This window comes from Leptodactylus fuscus, chromosome 11, assembly GCF_031893055.1.
Source record: "Leptodactylus fuscus isolate aLepFus1 chromosome 11, aLepFus1.hap2, whole genome shotgun sequence".
NCBI lineage: Eukaryota > Metazoa > Chordata > Amphibia > Anura > Leptodactylidae > Leptodactylus > Leptodactylus fuscus.
In genome coordinates, this window is record NC_134275.1 from 43,184,508 (window position 1) to 43,211,435 (window position 26,928).

The following is a 26,928-nucleotide window of genomic DNA, read 5'->3' on the forward strand; positions in this document are numbered from 1 at the left end:
TGTACCATTACAGAACTGAAAGTGCTCTATGGTTGAGGTGCCTTGTTCAGCATGTGTGTGTATGGGAAGAATTAGGTGGTACGTGGCCAATAGCTAAGGTATATTGAGCTGATTATTCATTGCCTTACGTCACAACTTCATACAAAAACTAAGAAATTAAAGCCGCAGTTTTCATAGGGATTTTCATTCAGCTTTTCTGGACACCTGAATGGCAGCTCCGACTAATTTATTGTGATACATCCAGATTGTAATATCAGGTAGGATGTCATTCCAGAGTTGGCCTTCTATTGCCTTCAATGCAATTTATAACAAGTCAGTCTGTACTGTGCAAATATTCAGCATATTCAGTATATATCTGTGTGTTGTGAAACTATGAGAACTATGACAGTTACCTGTCCCCGAACGCCGCCCTGGTGGAGATACTGAGAGTAGAGTATTGCCCCAAATCTAGTGACAGACAGGAATGTTCTGAGCTGAGAGAGATGTTCACGAGCTCTGCCGAGTGTACGGTGAGGTATTCCAGGACGTTCACCTCTTCTGTACGGAAAAAAGTGCACAAAGTGAATGATTCACATAGGAACACAATATAGATTGTCAGAAAAAGGGTTAAATCACAGTAGTATATACCATTTTACATTTTTTTTTAAATCTGTTATATAAGCGAACTTTTCTAAAAATGTAAATATATAATGCACAATGTGAATAATGATGCACAAACACCAGCCTGGTCAGGCCCTGACAACTGACAACTTCTGCTCTTGAAAAAAATAATTCCAAGAGACAAATTTTTTTTATCATCCCCCTAATTTTAGGGATGTTAATACACCCTTAGGTTTCCTGACTATTCCAGCACTGGAGCATTGACTGAGGCTCCATGGCCAGAGGGGGCATACAACCCCTTGGATACTTAGCACAGTCCTAAAAGTGCTGCAACTGAAATAAAAAATACAAGTGCACGCCTGCCAAGTGTGTAAAATTTACCTGGATTGTCCAAAATTTTCAGATATAATTGTGGTAATTTGATAAGTCTCCAAAAAGCGAGGGGCTTTGGCAGATCCTACCCAAAAGTGGGCATTCCTGTTTGATTTGGGAGTGGTCACGAGCCCCAATTTTGGCAATTGAAGTGTTGGTAACTACAGTATGAGAGTGGAGAGCCACTAAATATCAGCAGCGGCCAGTATGTAATACTTCTGTCCCTTACAGCAGATGCCACATGAGAAAATGCATGACTGACCACAACTTGTCCCCTCATGAGATTGCCCCTTTAATCCAAACCACAGGTATCATTGCTATAATTGTTGATAGTGGAGCCCTGACCCTTGGGAGCCCAGATTAGTCTCAGTCCGCTCCTGCCTTCAGAATATGGTTTTAGACAACGTATAGTACATTAGAAACAGAGAATCTCTGTGACTCCTTATTCTGGCCCTGGGATTTGCTTTTGTCATGGCCCGGATTAAGGATTACCCTGTTTGTGTGGCTCTGTGTCATCCAGAGCCAGAGCCCATCAGCAGTGAATACTTTACATATCACCGACGTTCCCAAACTGTGCCTAGGACATGGATCTGAAAAATCTACAGTCAATATATATCTTATCTCCGTACAGTACTGACAGTATAGAGGCCAGAGGCATGAGGTTCCCAGCAAGGCGAGGAATGCCTATACGAGCCGTCAATCACCCTGAAAGATGTTTAGTCTCAGCCCAGCTGTGCAGTACTGACACCTGTGTGCAGGCTATACGGGAGGACACGGGGAAGTCAGCGGCAGCAAATACAACCACCAAAATCCACAACACGCAGTAAATCACACTGTGGATTAAGGCTAGTTCGGAGAATGTTACTATAAAATTCCTGACATATGATGTGATATCTGTAAAAGACTTATAGAAAGAACTGCAGGGAAGCAGCTGTTGACCATAGACGGATTCAATGGAATAGTTAGCAAATATGTCAGACACTCCTTATGCCTATTGGGGTGCTAGTAGAGGGTATAGAACACCAGAAATGGGGCTAAGCTGCAATACCTGATACAGCCCATGAATAAGAGAGGCACTGTTTCTTCTGACTCTAATTCTTCTCACATTCTAATTCTAAACTCCTTCAAAGTTGTTGTTTTTTTTTAAACTCATTTTATTGAAGGAGAAACATCAGACATAATAATAAAGTACCAAACAGATAACAAAGAGTAGAAAATACAAATGTGTGTGTGTGTGTGTGTGTGTGTGTGTGTGTGTGTATATATATATATATATATATATATATATATATATATATTGCAAGCCGATGACTGGTAAAGTCCTGGAAGGGATGTACATCTCACCCAGATTGCTCAGATGGGTGATATGATGGAAAATCCAGAGAATTTTGTTTCTCAGCAGATAACTTTGTTTGCTGAGCATTATTTAAAGGGGCTCTATCACAAAAAGTCATTTTTAACTAATCACATGCTTGCATAGCCTTTAGAAAAGCTACTTCACACTTACCTTTAGTATGTAGATTGCCTCAGTAGTTTCTGAATAACTCCTTTTTTATTCATATGCTAATGAGCTTTCAGCCAGCACAGGAAGTTCCCAGCAGCACTCGTCTCTTCTATTATCTCCTATGTGTGTGAGGCAAACAGGAAGCTGAGTCATCAGCAGCCTCCAATAGGAAACAACAGGAGAGGAGTGCACGATGTATCGTGCAACAGTCTAATTAGCATATGAATAAAAACGGACTTATTCAGAAACCACTGAGGCAATCTACATACTAAAGATAGGTGTGGAATAGCCTTTCTAAAGCCTATGCAAAGATGTGTTTAGCTAAAAATGACTTTTCCTAGTGATAGAGTCCCTTTAAGTGCTCTGCACAAGGGTTAGATATTTTAGGGAATGGCAGGTAGGTTGGTAGTGGGACTTCCCATTCCCATCCCCTCCAGTCCACACCTTGTGGACACTCCTGAAGAAACCCAGCTTTCTCAGGTTTGTCCTCATTAGCTAGGAGAGCAGACTATGGCAGAGCTTGGCTGGAAAGTCATAAGGGAGGATGCTACTGCTGGAGACGATCTTTCCTATCTGAACTTGTCTTTATTCTAGGTGAGGTAACCAATTTCAGTTTAGTAAGAGTCCAGACGGGCAAGTGTTTATTTTGTATTTTCTTTTGTGCAGCATATACCAATGTATGTTTGGAGTGAATAAAACTCAACACTTGGACTGTAAGGGCGGGATCACACCTGCTCCCGGTCTCCGCTTTCAGGTTTCCATCTTCTGCCCGAGAAACTGGACAGGAGACGGAAACCATCAGTCAGTTTTCAAACCCATTCATTTGAATGGGTTTGCAAAGTGTCTGCCCGTGAGCGTCTTCTACCTCTCCACGGTGAAACCGTTTTTTTTTTTTTAACCAGACACAAAGTCGGACATGCAGGACTTTGTGTCTGGTTAAAAAAAAAACCAAAAACCGGTTTCACCGCGGCGACCAGAAGACGCTCACGGGCGGACACGGACTGCTGGGTTTCCATCTCCTGTCGGCATAAGACAGAAACCCACAAAGCGGAGACCGGGCGCAAATGTGAACCTGCCCTAACCTTGGAGTCTGTGTCATTGCCAACCACTCAGCACCCCCAGATCCTGACAATACATAAACAAGAGAACACCTGAAAGAAAAAAAAGAAAAAATAGAAGAGAGAATAGAAAAGAAAACAATCCACCTCCCAATCCAAATTGGGTCTATGGTATGACTCTCTTATCGCCAGCTTCCCAGCAGAACCCAACAGTCAGAGCAATACAACATACTATACGAAATCATAGGCAACACAGTACACCCAAATAACATAAAGGGACACAGCAAATCAAGTTAGAGAAAGACGTGGATATTCCAGACTACCCCCTACTCCCCAGGCATGAAGGAATGTATACCCGATCGCAAAGATCGGGCAGTGTACTGGGTTTCAGGGGAATTACACCACGGCCCCTACACTTTGTTAAATTTCTAAGGGCATTCTCTCTTCTTGAATACAATCTGATTGAAATGGAGTTAATGAGTTTCCTCCACATTGACACTGATGGAGGTCGCAGTGCCATCCAGCATAATGTGATGGCTTTCCTAGCGTAAAACAAAGTCTCCGCAGGAAGATTCTGACATGGTGATGCCAGACCTCCTCATCCAGTATGCCAAAAAGTCACACCTCTGGAGTAAATAGCACAGGCATAGACAATACCCCTGTTAGGAGATCTACAACACCCTGCCAGAAATCTTGTATAATAGGACAAACCCAGATCATATGCCAGAAGTCTGACAACGGACAGGAACACCTGAGGCAGCCTGGGTGAGACAATCGTCCCATTTTAAAGAGACAGGAGGGAGTCAAATAACATTGGTGTAAAATGAAAATTTGTATTAGATTATTATTAGTTGAGGGGGATACATACAAGGGAGATTCTAGACTCTCCTGAAACATCGCATCTATGACGTCAGAAATAACAGTACGTCAAGGCACCAGAGCCGGAGCATCTAATAGAGACACCTTAACTTGAATTAAGTGTGAATACAGGGTAGAGATCAGACCTCCACGTCCCTGTGAAAGAAGAACCTCTATGAGCGGGTAGTCAGAGATCTTACATGGTTGTGTAGGGAACATAGAGGACAGTACATGTCTGATCTGGAGATATCTAAAAAATTGTGTCCTGGGGATATTATCTGAGGTACCTAGTGAGTCAAATGTCTTAAAGACAACCTGGGCATACAGGTCACCAATGGAGGCCACCCCATACTGGGACCAGGTCTGGATACCTGGTGGGTAAATAACTCCGCCAGACCTGGATTGTGCCACAATGGTGTCTCAGCAGGTACATCAGAGAATGCTGCTTGTCGCCAAACCTGTTCTGCCAGGGAATGAATGGGCAGCAACCTACCCCGGTATAAATTCGGGTGTTCTAAAATCAGCCACATATTGCGCAGACCCAGGTGGTGAGCTAGGTGATCCTTGGACCAGTAGTGAAAGTGAGCCATGGCTGAATGTATCTGAGGTGACCTGCCAGGTAGTAAAGAAATAAAGCAGGAAGAGAGACCCCAACTTCTTCGGTCTCTGTAACAAGGATAGTCTAAACTTGGACCTAGAACTACCCCACACAAAGAAATGAGGAGAGAGTCCGTCTGCTTAAAAAATCTAAGAAGTATCAACACTGCGGCTCAGGGCATAAATGCATTTAGGCAACACTACCATTTTGACCAGGTTAATTCGACCCACCACTGATAGAGGCAGAGGAGACCATGCATGGAATTTAACCCTAAAATGGGAAAGAAAGGGGAAGATATTCTGTTCTAGAAAATGTTTATGGTCCCTAGGAATAAAAATACCCAAATATTTGCATGCCGAGATGACGCTCAGCCCACATATGGTGTCGCCAACCTGAGCGTCCGATCTGCGGCCAATATGCATGTATGAAGACTTGGCCCAGTTGGTTCGTAAACCAGAGTAGTCACCAAATACATTAATTAAAGACATAGCTCTGGGTAGCGAATGGGAGGGATCATTCATGAATAGAAGTAAATCGTCCTCTCCTCATAAGAGCCTATGGTAATACTTTTATAAACCGGGTCGGAGTGGAGGAGCGCTGCAAGGGGCTCCACTGCCAAAGCCTCCTTAGGAGCTTTTAACAATACAGAAATTGCATAAACAATAATTCCCTAACACTATATTCACATCTGTGCTGTCCTATCTGTTCTTCTGGTCCATTGCAGGATGGATCCCCGCAAAAGATCCCAAAGGACCCCATTGACTATTACGGTTTCCATTTTTTTGTGAAATTGCCAGATGGAAGAGTTGGGCTTGCAAGTCTTTCCTACCTGGCAGACATAGCGATGGATTCACCGACACAGATGTGAACATGGCCTTATAACGTCACTATGAGATCTGTTTGCAGGGATATTCAGATGCAGGAACACATAATGACTTTGTTAGCGAATCTTTGTTAATGATTATGTTAGTGATGGAAAGTATACAGGTACAGTGCACGGTTACTGGAGCTAAATGGGATGTCCTAGAGGCAGTTTATGTAGAGTAAGGAGATAGAATGCTGTATGGAAAAAGCATAAAATAACAAAATTAGGTAGTATGCAGACTAAGATGTAACCTGAAGCTTCTGGTCCTTAATACAAAATCTATACCAGGCTCCCCTGCTATAATGTATTGTTTAAAGTACTGGTTCCCTTATATTGGGAAGAAACACCTTATAGGCCCCTAAGGCTCCCAAGCCCAGTTGTGCCTGCACCCCCTCAAGTTACGCCCCTGTAAAGCTGGACAGATGTGAATGCACTGCCCACGCACCACACCATATATTAGGACTTTGGAAATAACTAGGGATTAGAGATGAGCGAACACTAAAATGTTCGAGGTTCGAAATTCGATTCGAACAGCCGCTCAATGTTCGTGTGTTCGAACGGGTTTCGAACCCCATTATAGTCTATGGGGAACAGATACTCGTTAAGGGGGAAACCCAAATCCGTGTCTGGAGGGTCACCAAGTCCACTATGACACCCCAGGAAATGATGCCAACACCTCTGGAATGACACTGGGACAGCAGGGGAAGCATGTCTGGGGGCATCTAACACACCAAAGACCCTCTATTACCCCAACATCACAGCCTAACAACTACACACTTTACACACTCAATACCACCTCTCTGACAGTAGGAAAACACCTTGAAACATGTGTATTTGGCACTTGCAGTGAGGAGAGCTTGTCACCAGCAGTGAATTTGGCCCTTGTAGTAAGTTGAGGTTGGCACCAACATTTGTTTTGAAAATCAGGGTGGATTGAGCCTCTAACCAGCAGAGTTTGGGCAAATTCATGGTGGAGGGAGCCTCTAAACACCCCAGTTTGGGCAAATTCATGGTGGAGGGAGCCTCTAAAAACCCCAGTTTGGACCAATTCATGGTGGAGGGAGCCTCTAACCAGCCCAGTTTGGGCAAATTCATGGTGGAGGGAGCCTCTAAAAAACCCAGTTTGGACCAATTCATGGTGGAGGGAGCCTCTAACCAGCCCAGTTTGGGCAAATTCATGGTGGAGGGAGCCTCTAACCAGCCCAGTTTGGACCAATTAATGGTGGAGGGAGCCTCTAACCAGCCCAGTTTGGACCAATTAATGGTGGAGGGAGCCTCTAACCAGCCCAGTTTGGACCAATTAATGGTGGAGGGAGCCTCTAACCACCCCAGTTTGGACCAATTCATGGTGGAGGGAGCCTCTAAACAGCCAAGTTTGGACCAATTCATGGTGGAGGGAGCCTCTAAAAACCCCAGTTTGGACCAATTCATGGTGGAGGGAGCCTCTAACCAGCCCAGTTTGGGCAAATTCATGGTGGAGGGAGCCTCTAAACAGGCCAGTTTGGGCAAATTCATGGTGGAGGGAGCCTCTAACCAGCCCAGTTTGGACCAATTAATGGTGGAGGGAGCCTCTAAACAGCCAAGTTTTGGGAAATTCATGGTGGAGGGAGCCTCTAACCAGCCCAGTTTGGACCAATTCATGGTGGAGGGAGCCTCTAAACAGCCCAGTTTGGGCAAATTCATGGTGGAGGGAGCCTCTAAAAAACCCAGTTTGGACCAATTCATGGTGGAGGGAGCCTCTAACCAGCCCAGTTTGGACCAATTAATGGTGGAGGGAGCCTCTAAACAGCCAAGTTTGGACCAATTCATGGTGGAGGGAGCCTCTAAAAACCCCAGTTTGGACCAATTCATGGTGGAGGGAGCCTCTAACCAGCCCAGTTTGGGCAAATTCATGGTGGAGGGAGCCTCTAAACAGCCCAGTTTGGGCAAATTCATGGTGGAGGGAGCCTCTAACCAGCCCAGTTTGGACCAATTAATGGTGGAGGGAGCCTCTAACCAGCCCAGTTTGGACCAATTAATGGTGGAGGGAGCCTCTAACCAGCCCAGTTTGGACCAATTAATGGTGGAGGGAGCCTCTAAACAGCCAAGTTTTGGGAAATTCATGGTGGAGGGAGCCTCTAACCAGCCCAGTTTGGACCAATTCATGGTGGAGGGAGCCTCTAAACAGCCCAGTTTGGGCAAATTCATGGTGGAGGGAGCCTCTAAAAAACCCAGTTTGGACCAATTCATGGTGGAGGGAGCCTCTAACCAGCCCAGTTTGGACCAATTAATGGTGGAGGGAGCCTCTAAACAGCCAAGTTTTGGGAAATTCATGGTGGAGGGAGCCTCTAACCAGCCCAGTTTGGACCAATTCATGGTGGAGGGAGCCTCTAAACAGCCCAGTTTGGGCAAATTCATGGTGGAGGGAGCCTCTAAAAAACCCAGTTTGGACCAATTCATGGTGGAGGGAGCCTCTAACCAGCCCAGTTTGGACCAATTAATGGTGGAGGGAGCCTCTAAACAGCCAAGTTTTGGGAAATTCATGGTGGAGGGAGCCTCTAACCAGCCCAGTTTGGACCAATTCATGGTGGAGGGAGCCTCTAAACAGCCCAGTTTGGGCAAATTCATGGTGGAGGGAGCCTCTAAAAAACCCAGTTTGGACCAATTCATGGTGGAGGGAGCCTCTAACCAGCCCAGTTTGGACCAATTAATGGTGGAGGGAGCCTCTAAACAGCCAAGTTTTGGGAAATTCATGGTGGAGGGAGCCTCTAACCAGCCCAGTTTGGACCAATTCATGGTGGAGGGAGCCTCTAAACAGCCCAGTTTGGGCAAATTCATGGTGGAGGGAGCCTCTAAAAAACCCAGTTTGGACCAATTCATGGTGGAGGGAGCCTCTAACTAGCCCAGTTTGGACCAATTAATGGTGGAGGGAGCCTCTAACCAGCCCAGTTTGGGCAAATTCATGGTGGAGGGAGCCTCTAAACAGCCCAGTTTGGGCAAATTCATGGTGGAGGGAGCCTCTAACCAGCCCAGTTTGGACCAATTAATGGTGGAGGGAGCCTCTAACCAGCCCAGTTTGGACCAATTAATGGTGGAGGGAGCCTCTAACCAGCCCAGTTTGGACCAATTAATGGTGGAGGGAGCCTCTAAACAGCCAAGTTTTGGGAAATTCATGGTGGAGGGAGCCTCTAACCAGCCCAGTTTGGACCAATTCATGGTGGAGGGAGCCTCTAAACAGCCCAGTTTGGGCAAATTCATGGTGGAGGGAGCCTCTAAAAAACCCAGTTTGGACCAATTCATGGTGGAGGGAGCCTCTAACCAGCCCAGTTTGGACCAATTAATGGTGGAGGGAGCCTCTAAACAGCCAAGTTTGGACCAATTCATGGTGGAGGGAGCCTCTAAAAACCCCAGTTTGGACCAATTCATGGTGGAGGGAGCCTCTAACCAGCCCAGTTTGGGCAAATTCATGGTGGAGGGAGCCTCTAAACAGCCCAGTTTGGGCAAATTCATGGTGGAGGGAGCCTCTAACCAGCCCAGTTTGGACCAATTAATGGTGGAGGGAGCCTCTAACCAGCCCAGTTTGGACCAATTAATGGTGGAGGGAGCCTCTAACCAGCCCAGTTTGGACCAATTAATGGTGGAGGGAGCCTCTAAACAGCCAAGTTTTGGGAAATTCATGGTGGAGGGAGCCTCTAACCAGCCCAGTTTGGACCAATTCATGGTGGAGGGAGCCTCTAAACAGCCCAGTTTGGGCAAATTCATGGTGGAGGGAGCCTCTAAAAAACCCAGTTTGGACCAATTCATGGTGGAGGGAGCCTCTAACCAGCCCAGTTTGGACCAATTAATGGTGGAGGGAGCCTCTAAACAGCCAAGTTTTGGGAAATTCATGGTGGAGGGAGCCTCTAACCAGCCCAGTTTGGACCAATTCATGGTGGAGGGAGCCTCTAAACAGCCCAGTTTGGGCAAATTCATGGTGGAGGGAGCCTCTAAAAAACCCAGTTTGGACCAATTCATGGTGGAGGGAGCCTCTAACCAGCCCAGTTTGGACCAATTAATGGTGGAGGGAGCCTCTAAACAGCCAAGTTTTGGGAAATTCATGGTGGAGGGAGCCTCTAACCAGCCCAGTTTGGACCAATTCATGGTGGAGGGAGCCTCTAAACAGCCCAGTTTGGGCAAATTCATGGTGGAGGGAGCCTCTAAAAAACCCAGTTTGGACCAATTCATGGTGGAGGGAGCCTCTAACCAGCCCAGTTTGGACCAATTAATGGTGGAGGGAGCCTCTAAACAGCCAAGTTTTGGGAAATTCATGGTGGAGGGAGCCTCTAACCAGCCCAGTTTGGACCAATTCATGGTGGAGGGAGCCTCTAAACAGCCCAGTTTGGGCAAATTCATGGTGGAGGGAGCCTCTAAAAAACCCAGTTTGGACCAATTCATGGTGGAGGGAGCCTCTAACCAGCCCAGTTTGGACCAATTAATGGTGGAGGGAGCCTCTAAACAGCCAAGTTTGGACCAATTCATGGTGGAGGGAGCCTCTAAAAACCCCAGTTTGGACCAATTCATGGTGGAGGGAGCCTCTAACCAGCCCAGTTTGGACCAATTCATGGTGGAGGGAGCCTCTAAACAGCCCAGTTTGGGCAAATTCATGGTGGAGGGAGCCTCTAAAAAACCCAGTTTGGACCAATTCATGGTGGAGGGAGCCTCTAACCAGCCCAGTTTGGACCAATTAATGGTGGAGGGAGCCTCTAAACAGCCAAGTTTTGGGAAATTCATGGTGGAGGGAGCCTCTAACCAGCCCAGTTTGGACCAATTCATGGTGGAGGGAGCCTCTAAACAGCCCAGTTTGGGCAAATTCATGGTGGAGGGAGCCTCTAAAAAACCCAGTTTGGACCAATTCATGGTGGAGGGAGCCTCTAACCAGCCCAGTTTGGACCAATTAATGGTGGAGGGAGCCTCTAAACAGCCAAGTTTTGGGAAATTCATGGTGGAGGGAGCCTCTAACCAGCCCAGTTTGGACCAATTCATGGTGGAGGGAGCCTCTAAACAGCCCAGTTTGGGCAAATTCATGGTGGAGGGAGCCTCTAAAAAACCCAGTTTGGACCAATTCATGGTGGAGGGAGCCTCTAACCAGCCCAGTTTGGACCAATTAATGGTGGAGGGAGCCTCTAAACAGCCAAGTTTTGGGAAATTCATGGTGGAGGGAGCCTCTAACCAGCCCAGTTTGGACCAATTCATGGTGGAGGGAGCCTCTAAACAGCCCAGTTTGGGCAAATTCATGGTGGAGGGAGCCTCTAAAAAACCCAGTTTGGACCAATTCATGGTGGAGGGAGCCTCTAACTAGCCCAGTTTGGACCAATTAATGGTGGAGGGAGCCTCTAACCAGCCCAGTTTGGGCAAATTCATGGTGGAGGGAGCCTCTAAACAGCCCAGTTTGGGCAAATTCATGGTGGAGGGAGCCTCTAACCAGCCCAGTTTGGACCAATTAATGGTGGAGGGAGCCTCTAACCAGCCCAGTTTGGACCAATTAATGGTGGAGGGAGCCTCTAACCAGCCCAGTTTGGACCAATTAATGGTGGAGGGAGCCTCTAAACAGCCAAGTTTTGGGAAATTCATGGTGGAGGGAGCCTCTAACCAGCCCAGTTTGGACCAATTCATGGTGGAGGGAGCCTCTAAACAGCCCAGTTTGGGCAAATTCATGGTGGAGGGAGCCTCTAAAAAACCCAGTTTGGACCAATTCATGGTGGAGGGAGCCTCTAACCAGCCCAGTTTGGACCAATTAATGGTGGAGGGAGCCTCTAAACAGCCAAGTTTGGACCAATTCATGGTGGAGGGAGCCTCTAAAAACCCCAGTTTGGACCAATTCATGGTGGAGGGAGCCTCTAACCAGCCCAGTTTGGGCAAATTCATGGTGGAGGGAGCCTCTAAACAGCCCAGTTTGGGCAAATTCATGGTGGAGGGAGCCTCTAACCAGCCCAGTTTGGACCAATTAATGGTGGAGGGAGCCTCTAACCAGCCCAGTTTGGACCAATTAATGGTGGAGGGAGCCTCTAACCAGCCCAGTTTGGACCAATTAATGGTGGAGGGAGCCTCTAAACAGCCAAGTTTTGGGAAATTCATGGTGGAGGGAGCCTCTAACCAGCCCAGTTTGGACCAATTCATGGTGGAGGGAGCCTCTAAACAGCCCAGTTTGGGCAAATTCATGGTGGAGGGAGCCTCTAAAAAACCCAGTTTGGACCAATTCATGGTGGAGGGAGCCTCTAACCAGCCCAGTTTGGACCAATTAATGGTGGAGGGAGCCTCTAAACAGCCAAGTTTTGGGAAATTCATGGTGGAGGGAGCCTCTAACCAGCCCAGTTTGGACCAATTCATGGTGGAGGGAGCCTCTAAACAGCCCAGTTTGGGCAAATTCATGGTGGAGGGAGCCTCTAAAAAACCCAGTTTGGACCAATTCATGGTGGAGGGAGCCTCTAACCAGCCCAGTTTGGACCAATTAATGGTGGAGGGAGCCTCTAAACAGCCAAGTTTTGGGAAATTCATGGTGGAGGGAGCCTCTAACCAGCCCAGTTTGGACCAATTCATGGTGGAGGGAGCCTCTAAACAGCCCAGTTTGGGCAAATTCATGGTGGAGGGAGCCTCTAAAAAACCCAGTTTGGACCAATTCATGGTGGAGGGAGCCTCTAACCAGCCCAGTTTGGACCAATTAATGGTGGAGGGAGCCTCTAAACAGCCAAGTTTTGGGAAATTCATGGTGGAGGGAGCCTCTAACCAGCCCAGTTTGGACCAATTCATGGTGGAGGGAGCCTCTAAACAGCCCAGTTTGGGCAAATTCATGGTGGAGGGAGCCTCTAAAAAACCCAGTTTGGACCAATTCATGGTGGAGGGAGCCTCTAACCAGCCCAGTTTGGACCAATTAATGGTGGAGGGAGCCTCTAAACAGCCAAGTTTGGACCAATTCATGGTGGAGGGAGCCTCTAAAAACCCCAGTTTGGACCAATTCATGGTGGAGGGAGCCTCTAACCAGCCCAGTTTGGGCAAATTCATGGTGGAGGGAGCCTCTAAACAGCCCAGTTTGGGCAAATTCATGGTGGAGGGAGCCTCTAACCAGCCCAGTTTGGACCAATTAATGGTGGAGGGAGCCTCTAACCAGCCCAGTTTGGACCAATTAATGGTGGAGGGAGCCTCTAACCAGCCCAGTTTGGACCAATTAATGGTGGAGGGAGCCTCTAAACAGCCAAGTTTTGGGAAATTCATGGTGGAGGGAGCCTCTAACCAGCCCAGTTTGGACCAATTCATGGTGGAGGGAGCCTCTAAACAGCCCAGTTTGGGCAAATTCATGGTGGAGGGAGCCTCTAAAAAACCCAGTTTGGACCAATTCATGGTGGAGGGAGCCTCTAACCAGCCCAGTTTGGACCAATTCATGGTGGAGGGAGCCTCTAAACAGCCAAGTTTGGACCAATTCATGGTGGAGGGAGCCTCTAAAAACCCCAGTTTGGACCAATTCATGGTGGAGGGAGCCTCTAACCAGCCCAGTTTGGGCAAATTCATGGTGGAGGGAGCCTCTAAACAGCCCAGTTTGGGCAAATTCATGGTGGAGGGAGCCTCTAACCAGCCCAGTTTGGACCAATTAATGGTGGAGGGAGCCTCTAACCAGCCCAGTTTGGACCAATTAATGGTGGAGGGAGCCTCTAAACAGCCAAGTTTTGGGAAATTCATGGTGGAGGGAGCCTCTAACCAGCCCAGTTTGGACCAATTCATGGTGGAGGGAGCCTCTAAACAGCCCAGTTTGGGCAAATTCATGGTGGAGGGAGCCTCTAAAAAACCCAGTTTGGACCAATTCATGGTGGAGGGAGCCTCTAACCAGCCCAGTTTGGACCAATTAATGGTGGAGGGAGCCTCTAAACAGCCAAGTTTTGGGAAATTCATGGTGGAGGGAGCCTCTAACCAGCCCAGTTTGGACCAATTAATGGTGGAGGGAGCCTCTAAACAGCCAAGTTTTGGGAAATTCATGGTGGAGGGAGCCTCTAACCAGCCCAGTTTGGACCAATTAATGGTGGAGGGAGCCGCTAAACAGCCCAGTTTGGGCAAATTCATGGTGGAGGGAGCCTCTAAACAGCCCAGTTTGGACCAATTCATGGTGGAGGGAGCCTCTAAAAAACCCAGTTTGGACCAATTCATGGTGGAGGGAGCCTCTAACCAGCAGAGTTGTGGGAAAGCAGGGTGGAGGGAGCCTCTAACCAGCAGAGTTGGTGGAAATCAGGGTGGAGGGAGCCTCTAACCAGCAGAGTTGGGGGAAATCATGTTGGAGGGAGCCTAGTATTAGCAGAATTGTGCAACGCTTATGGTGGATGAGTATGAGGATGCGGAGGAATTGGAGAGGTTGAGTACAGACATGGAGTTTCATGTTGGGGTGCTTTACACAGGTGGGCACAAAAATGAAGGCTCTATCCAGTGGTGGTTCATTTTTATCAAAGTGAGCCGGTCGGCACTCTCAGCTGACAGACGGGTGCGCTTGTCAGTGATGATGCCACCGGCTGCACTGAACACCCTCTCAGATAGGACGCTGGCGGCAGGACAGGACAGCACCTCCAAGGCATATAGGGCAAGTTCAAGCCACAGGTCCAACTTCGACACCCAATACGTGTAGGGCGCAGAGGGGTCGGAGAGGACAGGGCTGTGGTCGGAAAGGTATTCCCGCAACATGCGCCTATACGTCTCACGCCTGGTGACACTAGGACCCTCCGTGGCGGCACTTTGGCGAGGGGGTGCCATCAAGGTGTCCCAGACCTTAGACAGTGTGCCCCTCGTTTGTGTGGACCGGTGAGAACTTGGTTGCCTACTGGAGGAACTGCCCTCCCTGCCGCCAACGTCACATGCTGGAAACATCTCCATCATATTCTGCACCAATTGCCTGTGGCAAGCATTGATGCGATTGGCCCTCCCCTCTACCGGAATAAAAGACGAGATGTTGTTTTTATACCGGGGGTCAAGGATAGCAAAGATCCAGTACTGGTTGTCCTCCATGATTTTGACAATACGCTTGTCGGTTGTAAAGCACCCCAACATGAACTCAGCCATGTCTGCCACAGTGTTAGTTGGCATGACTCCTCTGGCCCCACCGGAAAGTTCAATCTCCATTTCCTCCTCATCCTCCATGTCTACCCATCCGCGCTGCAACAATGGGACGATTCGAAGTTGCCCGGAAGCCTCCTGTATCACCATCACATCATCGGACAACTCTTCTTCCTCCTCCTCCTCCTCCTCCTCCTCCATTAAACGCAGTGAAGCGGACAGATGTGTGGACCTACTCTCCAGCTGTGACGGATCGGATGCTATCCCTAACTCCTCTGTGTGATCTGAGTTATCCCTGATGTCAATCAGGGATTCTCTCAGAACACACAAGAGCGGGATTGTAAGGCTCACCATCGCATCCTCAGAGCTCACCCTCCTTGTGGACTCCTCAAAGACCCGTAGGATGTCACAAAGGTCTCTCATCCATGGCCACTCATGGATGTGAAACTGAGGCAGCTGACTTTGTGGCACCCTAGGGTTTTGTAGCTGGTATTCCATCAAAGGTCTCTGCTGCTCAACCACTCTATTCAACATCTGAAACGTTGAGTTCCAGCGTGTGGGGACGTCGCACAAAAGCCGGTGTTGTGGCACATGCAGGCGTTGCTGGAGAGATTTTAAGCTAGCAGCGGCTACTGTCGACTTGCGAAAGTGGGCGCACATGCGCCGCACTTTCACCAGTAGCTCTGGAACATTGGGGTAGCTCTTTAGGAAACGTTGCACCACTAGGTTGAAGACGTGGGCCAGGCATGGAACATGTTGGAGTCCGGCAAGCTCCAGAGCTGCTACCAGGTTCCGGCCGTTATCACAAACGACCATGCCTGGGCCCAGGTGCAGCGGCTCAAACCATATTGCCGTCTCATCGAGGAGGGCATCCCTCACCTCGGAGGCAGTGTGCTGTCTGTCCCCCAAGCTGATCAGCTTCAGCACAGCCTGCTGACGTCTACCAACGCCAGTGCTGCAACGTTTCCAACTCGTAGCTGGGGTCAATCTAACAGCGGAGGAGGAGGCGGTGGCGGAGGAGGAGGCGGTGGCGGAGGAGGAGGCGGTAGAGGAGGAGGAGGAGGGGGGTGTTCTTCTCGTGTCCCTGCCAGGAATGTTAGGCGGGGAGACGAGGTACACCGGGCCAGTTTGGGAAGCAGTCCCAGCCTCAACTACATTCACCCAGTGTGCCGTCAGTGAAATGTAGCGTCCCTGTCCGCATGCACTTGTCCACGCGTCGGTGGTCAAGTGGACCTTTGTGCAAAGCGCGGAACTAAGGGCCCGCCTGATGTTGAGTGACACGTGCTGGTGCAAGGCGGGGACGGCACACCGGGAGAAGTAGTGACGGCTAGGGACGGCATAGCGAGGTGCCGCAGTTGCCATCAGGTCCAGGAAGGCGGGAGTTTCAACAAGCCGGAACGCCAACATCTCCTGGGCCAGCAGTTTAGCGATGTTGGCGTTCAAGGCTTGCGCGTGTGGGTGGTTAGCAGTGTATTTCTGCCGCCGCTGCAATGTCTGAGAGATGGTGGGTTGTTGTAAAGAAACGCCTGATGGTGCCTTTGATGGTGCAGGAGAAGGAGATAAGACAGGACCAGGGGAGGATGAGGTAGAAGTCAACAAAGTGGCGGAGGCAGATGAAGTGGTGTCCTGGCTCGTCCTCTGGAGTGCATCGCCAGCACAGTCAGCAGTGGCAGTGGCAGAGGCAGTGGCAGTGGCGTGAACGGCAGGCGGCCTTTGTCCTGCCGTTGCTGCCTGCCACTGATTCCAGTGCTTGGATTCCAAATGATGGCGCATTGAAGTGGTGGACAGGTTGCTCTTCTCAGAGCCCCTAATCAATTTCGAGAGGCAAATTGTGCAGACAACACTATATCTGTCCTCGGCGCATTCCTTGAAAAAACTCCACACCTTCGAGAAACGTGCCCTCGAGGTGGGAGTTTTTCGGGGCTGGGTACGAACTGGAACATCTTGGGAGATTCCGGGTGTGGCCTGGCTTCGCCTAAGCTGCTGACCTCTGCCTCTGCCTCTAGCTACCCTTTTTGGTGCTGCACCTGCCTCAACATCCACACTACTTTCCCCGCTTGACATCCCCCCTGTCCAGGTCGGGTCAGTGTCCTCATCATCCACCACTTCCTCTTCCAACTCCTGTCTCATCTCCTCCTCCCGCACAATGCGCCGGTCAACTGGATGCCCTGACGGCAACTGCGTCACATCATCGTCGATGAGGGTGGGTTGCTGGTCATCCACCACCAAATCGAACGGAGATGGAGGAGACTCTAGTGTTTGAGCATCTGGACACAGATGCTCCTCTGTTAGGTTCGTGGAATCGTGACGTGGAGAGGCAGGTTGAGGGACAATGAAAGGAGCGGAGAACAGCTCTGGGGAGCAGGGACAGTTTGGGTTATTGTTCTGTAAAGCTTCGGAATTTTGGGAGGAAGGAAGACAAGACTGTTGGGTAATAGGAGGAGAGGAGGCAGAGTCTGACTGGCTGCTGGACAATGTGCTGTAAGCGTTCTCTGACAGCCATTGCAAGACCTGTTCCTGGTTCTCGGGCCTACTAAGGTTTGTACCCTGCAGTTTAGTTAATGTGGCAAGCAACCCTGGCACTGTGGAGTGGCGCAATGCTTGCTGCCCCACAGGAGTAGGCACGGGACGCCCTGTGGCTTCACTGCTACCTTGCTCCCCAGAACCATTCCCCCGACCTCGCCCACGGCCTCGTCCACGTCCCTTTCCGGGAGCCTTGCGCATTTTGAATTCCTAGTTAGAAATTGGCACTGTATACCAGTAGTAAAAATTGTGGGTGCACGTAACCCCAATATATTCTTTGAATTCCCAGTCAGAAACTGGCACTATATGGCAGTAGCAAGAAATGAGGGTATTTATAACCCCAATATATTCTTTGAATTCCCAGTCAGACAATGGCACTGTATACCAGTAGTAAAAATTGTGGGTGCACGTAACCCCAATATATTCTTTGAATTCCCAGTCAGACACTGGCACTATATGGCAGTAGCAAGAAATGAGGGTATTTGTATTCCCAATATACTCTTTGAATTCCCAGTCAGACAATGGCACTGTATACCAGTAGTAAAAATTGTGGGTGCACGTAACCCCAATATATTCTTTGAATTCCCAGTCAGAAACTGGCACTATATGGCAGTAGCAAGAAATGAGGGTATTTGTATTCCCAATATACTCTTTGAATTCCCAGTCAGACAATGGCACTGTATACCAGTAGTAAAAATTGTGGGTGCACGTAACCCCAATATATTCTTTGAATTCCCAGTCAGAAACTGGCACTATATGGCAGTAGCAAGAAATGAGGGTATTTGTATTCCCAATATACTCTTTGAATTCCCAGTCAGACAATGGCACTGTATACCAGTAGTAAAAATTGTGGGTGCACGTAACCCCAATATATTCTTTGAATTACCAGTCAGAAACTGGCACTATATGGCAGTAGCAAGAAATGAGGGTATTTATAACCCCAATATATTCTTTGAATTCCCAGTCAGACAATGGCACTGTATACCAGTAGTAAAAATTGTGGGTGCACGTAACCCCAATATATTCTTTGAATTCCCAGTCAGAAACTGGCACTATATGGCAGTAGCAAGAAATGAGGGTATTTGTATTCCCAATATACTCTTTGAATTCCCAGTCAGACAATGGCACTGTATACCAGTAGTAAAAATTGTGGGTGCACGTAACCCCAATATATTCTTTGAATTCCCAGTCAGAAACTGGCACTATATGGCAGTAGCAAGAAATGAGGGTATTTGTATTCCCAATATACTCTTTGAATTCCCAGTCAGACAATGGCACTGTATACCAGTAGTAAAAATTGTGGGTGCACGTAACCCCAATATATTCTTTGAATTACCAGTCAGAAACTGGCACTATATGGCAGTAGCAAGAAATGAGGGTATTTATAACCCCAATATATTCTTTGAATTCCCAGTCAGACAATGGCACTGTATACCAGTAGTAAAAATTGTGGGTGCACGTAACCCCAATATATTCTTTGAATTCCCAGTCAGAAACTGGCACTATATGGCAGTAGCAAGAAATGAGGGTATTTGTATTCCCAATATACTCTTTGAATTCCCAGTCAGACAATGGCACTGTATACCAGTAGTAAAAATTGTGGGTGCACGTAACCCCAATATATTCTTTGAATTCCCAGTCAGAAACTGGCACTATATGGCAGTAGCAAGAAATGAGGGTATTTGTATTCCCAATATACTCTTTGAATTCCCAGTCAGACAATGGCACTGTATACCAGTAGTAAAAATTGTGGGTGCACGTAACCCCAATATATTCTTTGAATTCCCAGTCAGAAACTGGCACTATATGGCAGTAGCAAGAAATGAGGGTATTTGTATTCCCAATATACTCTTTGAATTCCCAGTCAGACAATGGCACTGTATACCAGTAGTAAAAATTGTGGGTGCACGTAACCCCAATATATTCTTTGAATTACCAGTCAGAAACTGGTACTATATGGCAGTAGCAAGAAATGAGGGTATTTGTATTCCCAATATACTCTTTGAATTCCCAGTCAGACAATGGCACTGTATACCAGTAGTAAAAATTGTGGGTGCACGTAACCCCAATATATTCTTTGAATTACCAGTCAGAAACTGGCACTATATGGCAGTAGCAAGAAATGAGGGTATTTATAACCCCAATATATTCTTTGAATTCCCAGTCAGACAATGGCACTGTATACCAGTAGTAAAAATTGTGGGTGCACGTAACCCCAATATATTCTTTGAATTCCCAGTCAGACACTGGCACTATATGGCAGTAGCAAGAAATGAGGGTATTTGTATTCCCAATATACTCTTTGAATTCCCAGTCAGACAATGGCACTGTATACCAGTAGTAAAAATTGTGGGTGCACGTAACCCCAATATATTCTTTGAATTCCCAGTCAGAAACTGGCACTATATGGCAGTAGCAAGAAATGAGGGTATTTGTATTCCCAATATACTCTTTGAATTCCCAGTCAGACAATGGCACTGTATACCAGTAGTAAAAATTGTGGGTGCACGTAACCCCAATATATTCTTTGAATTACCAGTCAGAAACTGGCACTATATGGCAGTAGCAAGAAATGAGGGTATTTATAAGCCCAATATATTCTTTGAATTCCCAGTCAGACAATGGCACTGTATACCAGTAGTAAAAATTGTGGGTGCACGTAACCCCAATATATTCTTTGAATTCCCAGTCAGACACTGGCACTATATGGCAGTAGCAAGAAATGAGGGTATTTGTATTCCCAATATACTCTTTGAATTCCCAGTCAGACAATGGCACTGTATACCAGTAGTAAAAATTGTGGGTGCACGTAACCCCAATATATTCTTTGAATTCCCAGTCAGACACTGGCACTATATGGCAGTAGCAAGAAATGAGGGTATTTGTATTCCCAATATACTCTTTGAATTCCCAGTCAGACAATGGCACTGTATACCAGTAGTAAAAATTGTGGGTGCACGTAACCCCAATATATTCTTTGAATTCCCAGTCAGAAACTGGCACTATATGGCAGTAGCAAGAAATGAGGGTATTTGTATTCCCAATATACTCTTTGAATTCCCAGTCAGACAATGGCACTGTATACCAGTAGTAAAAATTGTGGGTGCACGTAACCCCAATATATTCTTTGAATTCCCAGTCAGAAACTGGCACTATATGGCAGTAGCAAGAAATGAGGGTATTTGTATTCCCAATATACTCTTTGAATTCCCAGTCAGACAATGGCACTGTATACCAGTAGTAAAAATTGTGGGTGCACGTAACCCCAATATATTCTTTGAATTCCCAGTCAGAAACTGGCACTATATGGCAGTAGCAAGAAATGAGGGTATTTGTATTCCCAATATACTCTTTGAATTCCCAGTCAGACAATGGCACTGTATACCAGTAGTAAAAATTGTGGGTGCACGTAACCCCAATATATTCTTTGAATTCCCAGTCAGAAACTGGCACTATATGGCAGTAGCAAGAAATGAGGGTATTTGTATTCCCAATATACTCTTTGAATTCCCAGTCAGACAATGGCACTGTATACCAGTAGTAAAAATTGTGGGTGCACGTAACCCCAATATATTCTTTGAATTACCAGTCAGAAACTGGCACTATATGGCAGTAGCAAGAAATGAGGGTATTTATAACCCCAATATATTCTTTGAATTCCCAGTCAGACAATGGCACTGTATACCAGTAGTAAAAATTGTGGGTGCACGTAACCCCAATATATTCTTTGAATTCCCAGTCAGAAACTGGCACTATATGGCAGTAGCAAGAAATGAGGGTATTTGTATTCCCAATATACTCTTTGAATTCCCAGTCAGACAATGGCACTGTATACCAGTAGTAAAAATTGTGGGTGCACGTAACCCCAATATATTCTTTGAATTCCCAGTCAGAAACTGGCACTATATGGCAGTAGCAAGAAATGAGGGTATTTGTATTCCCAATATACTCTTTGAATTCCCAGTCAGACAATGGCACTGTATACCAGTAGTAAAAATTGTGGGTGCACGTAACCCCAATATATTCTTTGAATTACCAGTCAGAAACTGGCACTATATGGCAGTAGCAAGAAATGAGGGTATTTGTATTCCCAATATACTCTTTGAATTCCCAGTCAGACAATGGCACTGTATACCAGTAGTAAAAATTGTGGGTGCACGTAACCCCAATATATTCTTTGAATTCCCAGTCAGACACTGGCACTATATGGCAGTAGCAAGAAATGAGGGTATTTGTATTCCCAATATATTCTTTGAATTCCCAGTCAGACAATGGCACTGTATACCAGTAGTAAAAATTGTGGGTGCACGTAACCCCAATATATTCTTTGAATTCCCAGTCAGACACTGGCACTATATGGCAGTAGCAAGAAATGAGGGTATTTGTATTCCCAATATATTCTTTGAATTCCCAGTCAGACAATGGCACTGTATACCAGTAGTAAAAATTGTGGGTGCACGTAACCCCAATATATTCTTTGAATTCCCAGTCAGACACTGGCACTATATGGCAGTAGCAAGAAATGAGGGTATTTGTATTCCCAATATATTCTTTGAATTCCCAGTCAGACAATGGCACTGTATACCAGTAGTAAAAATTGTGGGTGCACGTAACCCCAATATATTCTTTGAATTACCAGTCAGAAACTGGCACTATATGGCAGTAGCAAGAAATGAGGGTATTTATAACCCCAATATATTCTTTGAATTCCCAGTCAGACAATGGCACTGTATACCAGTAGTAAAAATTGTGGGTGCACGTAACCCCAATATATTCTTTGAATTCCCAGTCAGACACTGGCACTATATGGCAGTAGCAAGAAATGAGGGTATTTGTATTCCCAATATATTCTTTGAATTCCCAGTCAGACAATGGCACTGTATACCAGTAGTAAAAATTGTGGGTGTATATAGCCCCAATTCTATTGCTAGGGGACTTGCAGGGTATTTCTGGGGTGAAGGTGGGGGGGCACACCTTTGGAACGGGTATCGGGGTATATATCGGGTATACGGGAATACACTGACAGTGTATTCCATTCAGGATCCTGGGAAAGCTGGGTTGCGGCGATTGAGCCCGTCAGTGCCACGTTACACTGACAAGCTTCTCCCTGGAATTTAGCTCTTATAAGAGCTGTTGGTTGTCTTCTCCTTCCTATCCTAGCCTGTCCCTGCCTACCCAGAATCTAAGCCCTAGCTAGCTGGACGGAAACCTCCGTCCTCGGTGAATTGCAAGCTCAGAATGACGCGAAGCTGGGCGTCGCTGTTCTTTTAAATTAGAGGTCACATGTTTTCGGCAGCCAATGGGTTTTGCCTACTTTTTTCAACGTCACCGGTGTCGTAGTTCCTGTCCCACCTACCCTGCGCTGTTATTGGAGCAAAAAAGGCGCCAGGGAAGGTGGGAGGGGAATCGAGTAATGGCGCACTTTACCACGCGGTGTTCGATTCGATTCGAACATGCCGAACAGCCTAATATCCGATCGAACATGAGTTCGATAGAACACTGTTCGCTCATCTCTACTAGGGATGAATAATAAATAGAGATGAGCGAACACTAAAATGTTCGAGGTTCGAAATTCGATTCGAACAGCCGCTCAATGTTCGTGTGTTCGAACGGGTTTCGAACCCCATTATAGTCTATGGGGAACAGATACTCGTTAAGGGGGAAACCCAAATCCGTGTCTGGAGGGTCACCAAGTCCACTATGACACCCCAGGAAATGATGCCAACACCTCTGGAATGACACTGGGACAGCAGGGGAAGCATGTCTGGGGGCATCTAACACACCAAAGACCCTCTATTACCCCAACATCACAGCCTAACAACTACACACTTTACACACTCAATACCACCTCTCTGACAGTAGGAAAACACCTTGAAACATGTGTATTTGGCACTTGCAGTGAGGAGAGCTTGTCACCAGCAGTGAATTTGGCCCTTGTAGTAAGTTGAGGTTGGCACCAACATTTGTTTTGAAAATCAGGGTGGATTGAGCCTCTAACCAGCAGAGTTTGGGCAAATTCATGGTGGAGGGAGCCTCTAAACACCCCAGTTTGGGCAAATTCATGGTGGAGGGAGCCTCTAAAAACCCCAGTTTGGACCAATTCATGGTGGAGGGAGCCTCTAACCAGCCCAGTTTGGGCAAATTCATGGTGGAGGGAGCCTCTAAAAAACCCAGTTTGGACCAATTCATGGTGGAGGGAGCCTCTAACCAGCCCAGTTTGGGCAAATTCATGGTGGAGGGAGCCTCTAACCAGCCCAGTTTGGACCAATTAATGGTGGAGGGAGCCTCTAACCAGCCCAGTTTGGACCAATTAATGGTGGAGGGAGCCTCTAACCAGCCCAGTTTGGGCAAATTCATGGTGGAGGGAGCCTCTAAACATGCCAGTTTGGGCAAATTCATGGTGGAGGGAGCCTCTAACCAGCCCAGTTTGGACCAATTAATGGTGGAGGGAGCCTCTAAACAGCCAAGTTTTGGGAAATTCATGGTGGAGGGAGGCTCTAACCAGCCCAGTTTGGACCAATTCATGGTGGAGGGAGCCTCTAAACAGCCCAGTTTGGGCAAATTCATGGTGGAGGGAGCCTCTAAAAAACCCAGTTTGGACCAATTCATGGTGGAGGGAGCCTCTAACCAGCCCAGTTTGGACCAATTAATGGTGGAGGGAGCCTCTAAACAGCCAAGTTTGGACCAATTCATGGTGGAGGGAGCCTCTAAAAACCCCAGTTTGGACCAATTCATGGTGGAGGGAGCCTCTAACCAGCCCAGTTTGGGCAAATTCATGGTGGAGGGAGCCTCTAAACAGCCCAGTTTGGGCAAATTCATGGTGGAGGGAGCCTCTAACCAGCCCAGTTTGGACCAATTAATGGTGGAGGGAGCCTCTAACCAGCCCAGTTTGGACCAATTAATGGTGGAGGGAGCCTCTAACCAGCCCAGTTTGGACCAATTAATGGTGGAGGGAGCCTCTAAACAGCCAAGTTTTGGGAAATTCATGGTGGAGGGAGCCTCTAACCAGCCCAGTTTGGACCAATTCATGGTGGAGGGAGCCTCTAAACAGCCCAGTTTGGGCAAATTCATGGTGGAGGGAGCCTCTAAAAAACCCAGTTTGGACCAATTCATGGTGGAGGGAGCCTCTAACCAGCCCAGTTTGGACCAATTAATGGTGGAGGGAGCCTCTAAACAGCCAAGTTTTGGGAAATTCATGGTGGAGGGAGCCTCTAACCAGCCCAGTTTGGACCAATTCATGGTGGAGGGAGCCTCTAAACAGCCCAGTTTGGGCAAATTCATGGTGGAGGGAGCCTCTAAAAAACCCAGTTTGGACCAATTCATGGTGGAGGGAGCCTCTAACCAGCCCAGTTTGGACCAATTAATGGTGGAGGGAGCCTCTAAACAGCCAAGTTTTGGGAAATTCATGGTGGAGGGAGCCTCTAACCAGCCCAGTTTGGACCAATTCATGGTGGAGGGAGCCTCTAAACAGCCCAGTTTGGGCAAATTCATGGTGGAGGGAGCCTCTAAAAAACCCAGTTTGGACCAATTCATGGTGGAGGGAGCCTCTAACCAGCCCAGTTTGGACCAATTAATGGTGGAGGGAGCCTCTAAACAGCCAAGTTTTGGGAAATTCATGGTGGAGGGAGCCTCTAACCAGCCCAGTTTGGACCAATTCATGGTGGAGGGAGCCTCTAAACAGCCCAGTTTGGGCAAATTCATGGTGGAGGGAGCCTCTAAAAAACCCAGTTTGGACCAATTCATGGTGGAGGGAGCCTCTAACCAGCCCAGTTTGGACCAATTAATGGTGGAGGGAGCCTCTAAACAGCCAAGTTTGGACCAATTCATGGTGGAGGGAGCCTCTAAAAACCCCAGTTTGGACCAATTCATGGTGGAGGGAGCCTCTAACCAGCCCAGTTTGGGCAAATTCATGGTGGAGGGAGCCTCTAAACAGCCCAGTTTGGGCAAATTCATGGTGGAGGGAGCCTCTAACCAGCCCAGTTTGGACCAATTAATGGTGGAGGGAGCCTCTAACCAGCCCAGTTTGGACCAATTAATGGTGGAGGGAGCCTCTAACCAGCCCAGTTTGGACCAATTAATGGTGGAGGGAGCCTCTAAACAGCCAAGTTTTGGGAAATTCATGGTGGAGGGAGGCTCTAACCAGCCCAGTTTGGACCAATTCATGGTGGAGGGAGCCTCTAAACAGCCCAGTTTGGGCAAATTCATGGTGGAGGGAGCCTCTAAAAAACCCAGTTTGGACCAATTCATGGTGGAGGGAGCCTCTAACCAGCCCAGTTTGGACCAATTAATGGTGGAGGGAGCCTCTAAACAGCCAAGTTTGGACCAATTCATGGTGGAGGGAGCCTCTAAAAACCCCAGTTTGGACCAATTCATGGTGGAGGGAGCCTCTAACCAGCCCAGTTTGGGCAAATTCATGGTGGAGGGAGCCTCTAAACAGCCCAGTTTGGGCAAATTCATGGTGGAGGGAGCCTCTAACCAGCCCAGTTTGGACCAATTAATGGTGGAGGGAGCCTCTAACCAGCCCAGTTTGGACCAATTAATGGTGGAGGGAGCCTCTAACCAGCCCAGTTTGGACCAATTAATGGTGGAGGGAGCCTCTAAACAGCCAAGTTTTGGGAAATTCATGGTGGAGGGAGCCTCTAACCAGCCCAGTTTGGACCAATTCATGGTGGAGGGAGCCTCTAAACAGCCCAGTTTGGGCAAATTCATGGTGGAGGGAGCCTCTAAAAAACCCAGTTTGGACCAATTCATGGTGGAGGGAGCCTCTAACCAGCCCAGTTTGGACCAATTAATGGTGGAGGGAGCCTCTAAACAGCCAAGTTTTGGGAAATTCATGGTGGAGGGAGCCTCTAACCAGCCCAGTTTGGACCAATTCATGGTGGAGGGAGCCTCTAAACAGCCCAGTTTGGGCAAATTCATGGTGGAGGGAGCCTCTAAAAAACCCAGTTTGGACCAATTCATGGTGGAGGGAGCCTCTAACCAGCCCAGTTTGGACCAATTAATGGTGGAGGGAGCCTCTAAACAGCCAAGTTTTGGGAAATTCATGGTGGAGGGAGCCTCTAACCAGCCCAGTTTGGACCAATTCATGGTGGAGGGAGCCTCTAAACAGCCCAGTTTGGGCAAATTCATGGTGGAGGGAGCCTCTAAAAAACCCAGTTTGGACCAATTCATGGTGGAGGGAGCCTCTAACCAGCCCAGTTTGGACCAATTAATGGTGGAGGGAGCCTCTAAACAGCCAAGTTTTGGGAAATTCATGGTGGAGGGAGCCTCTAACCAGCCCAGTTTGGACCAATTCATGGTGGAGGGAGCCTCTAAACAGCCCAGTTTGGGCAAATTCATGGTGGAGGGAGCCTCTAAAAAACCCAGTTTGGACCAATTCATGGTGGAGGGAGCCTCTAACCAGCCCAGTTTGGACCAATTAATGGTGGAGGGAGCCTCTAAACAGCCAAGTTTGGACCAATTCATGGTGGAGGGAGCCTCTAAAAACCCCAGTTTGGACCAATTC

General features: G+C 47.6%; 1 protein-coding gene across 1 annotated transcript in view; it reads right to left on the reverse strand.

The window, feature by feature from the left end:
• The window catches only part of LOC142184336 (uncharacterized), a 206,109-nt gene that overhangs the window by 70,122 nt on the left and 109,059 nt on the right, over window positions 1–26,928 (reverse strand). The window contains exon 2 of the mRNA XM_075259133.1: window positions 393–537. Within this exon, the coding sequence (XP_075115234.1) occupies window positions 393–537 (145 nt within the window). The remainder of the gene's footprint in view (window positions 1–392; window positions 538–26,928) is intronic.